General features: G+C 38.5%; 1 protein-coding gene across 1 annotated transcript; it reads right to left on the reverse strand.

Moving 5' to 3' along the window:
* Nucleotides 1-1,796: 1,796 nt before the first annotated feature.
* Nucleotides 1,797-3,241, reverse strand: LOC107653354 (prolyl 3-hydroxylase 2-like). The gene is made up of 3 exons (XM_016440047.1): nucleotides 3,232-3,241; nucleotides 2,661-2,792; nucleotides 1,797-1,948 (listed from the first exon to the last, which is right to left on the reverse strand). The coding sequence occupies exons 1-3, from the start codon at nucleotides 3,239-3,241 to the stop codon at nucleotides 1,797-1,799; spliced, it is 294 nt and encodes a 97-aa protein (XP_016295533.1).
* Nucleotides 3,242-3,492: the final 251 nt, after the last annotated feature.

The raw sequence follows: 3,492 nt of genomic DNA on the forward strand, positions 1-3,492 counted from the left end.
AGTGAATCACAAATTAAAAGAGGGTTGAGTCCCCTAAAGTTCAGGTACACGTCAATTCACTGACTTTTTCTGACTTAAGTTTTCTTAGTTAAGAACATGGGTTGCAGCTCTTAATTTTGAACTCTCAAAGTGCATTACATAGAATAATTTAACTTTAAAATGTACTAAATGTTCTTTTTTTTTCCCAATTCCTTTGTCTTTTTACATTTTTTTTTAAATATCGTATCGTGGACTTCATATTGCGATATTATCATACCGTGAGATTTTTCATATCGTTATATCCCACATTATATATATATATATATATATATATATATATATATGTTTACCATAATTTCAATTTTAAAAGGTAATTTTATGAATTTACATTAGACTAAAAGCTCAAGCACAGAAAAGGACTTATTTGGAAGAATATTTGGAAGAATCACTACATGTTATACTGATTATTCCCTCACTGTGCAGTCATATATAACCCAATCTTTCTTTTCTCTCATTTTCTCCTCTCCTTTTCCATAAATGTGACAACAGGATTGTGATTTGTCTTTTTTTTTGTAAACATCCAGTTTGAAGGCTTGTTTACCGCCGTCATCCTTCCATCTGTGTCTTTCTGGTTCTTTCTGCTCTGTATTAATATGTGTGTGGCCACTTCTCCAGCAGCGCGTGGGGTCCAAACTTCATTTTCTGCGTTCGGCTGATTGTGTGAATAATTTGGGAGTAATTACCGCCAACGTCATCGCTGCCTCCCCCTCCGACAATTACCGAGATGCTTCCCACAGACTCACGTTTGTCAGAGGATCAAAAAACAACCTTGTCCTGATATATCAATCATCTCGCTCTAATTAGTGGATGGATTTGGTATCTTGTAACTGTTATTAGTGTAAAACCTAGACCAATCAGATGCCCGCCAGGGTACTACGAGCGTCAGCTTAAAACCCAAAGGACCTGACGGTCCTGACGGTGTCCCTAGAGGAGCCTGTTCTAAAACCGATAACCCCCGTCTAACCTCACCACTTCTAGCCGCCCCAGCCTATATACCGCCGTCGTCAGCTTACCCTGTGAAGGAAATAAAAGTAAGCAAAATGGGCACAACCCAATACGTCAGGTCGAGGTGTAGCGCATGTAGTGGGAAGAAATGGGCTACATTTTCAAGTATAGAATACTACGGACATGCACAATGAAATAGTGACAAAAAGACTCATGGCTGTATTAGATCAAAAGGGTGCTTCTACTAAATACTGAGCAAAGGGTCTGAATACTTAGGACCATGTGATATTTCAGTTTTTCTTTTTTAATAAATCTGCAAAAATGTCAACGATTCTGTGTTTTTCTGTCAATATGGGGTGCTGTGTGTACATTAATGAGGAAAAAAAATTAACTTAAATTATTTTAGCAAATGGCTGCAATATAACAAAGAGTGAAAAATTTAAGGGGGTCTGAATACTTTCCGTACCCACTGTATATATATATATATATAATAGTATCTCACTGATACTAACTGACACTGATTTGCTGAACATACACATCTTAATCATTATTTTCATTCATTTTTTTTTTTTGTACTTTTTATTTCAGTTAAAAATAATTCAGTTTTATTTCAAGTAACTGAACACGAACATGAATTACTCATTCATTAATATACTTTTAGGCACCACATGACATTTTACAACCTGAACTAACCTTGGCTTGCCATTAAAAGGTCAAGTTATCTGATATTTTAAGACACCTATTAACCTTTACACAGTCATGAGGGTCTGCAGGGCTCCTCTCTATGACTTAATTTCCTGTTTTAAGTTTCCTCATCTTGCACTGCCATGTCTCACCTTATGAGGCTGGCCATCATGTCCCAGCACCTCCCTGTAATACTCCATATTCTCAGTCATGAACTCTTCGCCTTCGTGGAACAACAGGTAGGTCAACGCGCACTCCAATGCCTCTTCATTCCTCCCAGCTGAACACATAGAGAAAAGAAACAGCTATTCAGTGTTGATGAAGCCACCAGGGTTCTGTTGCTTGGCTCATCTTGGGAGATTATTCATCCTGTGAGGCTGTCTGATTTTTTGGAGTCATCTTTTCCCACAGTCACGTTTATTTCCTTTTGGAGACACACATGCTCGGAAACATTCGCATTCCAGGCCAGTGACCACAATGGAACAAACACCACAGGGGTGAGCGAGTGGAAACACACGGCTCTGAGACTTGCTGCAGAGACGGCACTCGCACACACACCTGAATTACTTGCCATTTTATGAACAATAAGCAGTAATACTAAAATTTTTCATTGAAATTTTCTTGAGGTGGAAGGAAAAGTTCTGCTTTGACATTTCCATGAAGAAATCAATCAAGTCTGAAATATTTATCAGACTCTCCATCTCCTTTAGAGCAAGTAATTCCATGATTAATGAGGTTTTGTCATTTCAAAATTTTCAAGGTGCTTTTAATCTGATTATAATTACCGTTGACATTTTCTTTCCAATACTGACTAATTCTACATTTTGAATGATGTAAGTCAGTTGTGTTGTAGCCAATATCTTCTATCCTGAGTCCAAGATCCAAGAAGAGAATTGGGGTCAGATACAAAATCAAGCCCAAAGACTTCTACCCCAAGACTGTGAAGGAGAGAACATTCATTCAAGCTAGTTTTGACATGTATTGAGGATTACCTTGGAAATAGGCAAATTGCAGGTAGTCGTAATGAAGTGGCAGGTAGTTTTCCACAGGCGACAGGCGACCGGGGCGCGTAGCCAAGTCTCGGACACACTCGTGCTGACAGTGAAGAACCTGTGTGTAATGATCTGGAAGACAAAGTTCAACATGATTTAGATGAGGGGTCTCAAGTTCAAATTAGCTTGGGGCCACTTGCCAGTTCGTATTCTCCATCTTGAACCAGTTATCAGAAAAAGTTACAACACAAACAGATGTTTGAATTTGAACTATATGCCATTACATCCATAAAAACAAAGGTTTAAAAATAGGTGTTTTGCAGTGATGCTAAAGAAGAACCATTTTGGTTCCTCAGAGAACCTTTCAGTGAATAGTTCTTGAGAGAACTATCTTTTTCTTTTTGTGAAGACCATTTAATACTCTGAAGAAACTTCTTCCACTATAAAATCTTTTGTGTAATGGAAAGATTCCATGGATGTTACATTCTTAAAAATGAAGGTTCCTTATTAGGGGCTTTCGGACTAGAGGAACCTTTAAATAGTTCTTAGAGCTATTGGTTGAAGTACCCACTTTTTGGCATGTTTGCACCGCAGGAACTAGGAACAGTTTTAGTTCTAGAAACTCTGTTTGGGAGAACTAAATTAGCTCCTACTTCAGAGTAGGGTCTCAAACCAGTTATTGACGTTTGTAAATGCTGCGAATAAAGACGTCGCTGTCTGCTGCTTAAGAGTTCCTACTGCCGGTGCGAAAATGCCTGCAGGCTATAGTTCCAAGAACTGAGGTCTTAGAACTACGCAGTGTGAAAGTGCCTATAGACAGAGCCGATCCTCC

Source organism: Sinocyclocheilus anshuiensis, unplaced genomic scaffold (assembly GCF_001515605.1).
Source record: "Sinocyclocheilus anshuiensis isolate Anshui unplaced genomic scaffold, SAMN03320099.WGS_v1.1 scaffold1151, whole genome shotgun sequence".
Classification (NCBI taxonomy): Eukaryota; Metazoa; Chordata; class Actinopteri; order Cypriniformes; family Cyprinidae; genus Sinocyclocheilus; species Sinocyclocheilus anshuiensis.

What these genes read in the sequence shown, in the direction of transcription:
- LOC107653354 (XM_016440047.1), bottom strand. An exon ending in GCAATTTGCCTATTTCCAAG is followed by an intron (nt 1,949 to 2,660) that starts GTAATCCTCAAT and finishes CTATGTGTTCAG; the next exon opens with CTGGGAGGAATGAAGAGGCA.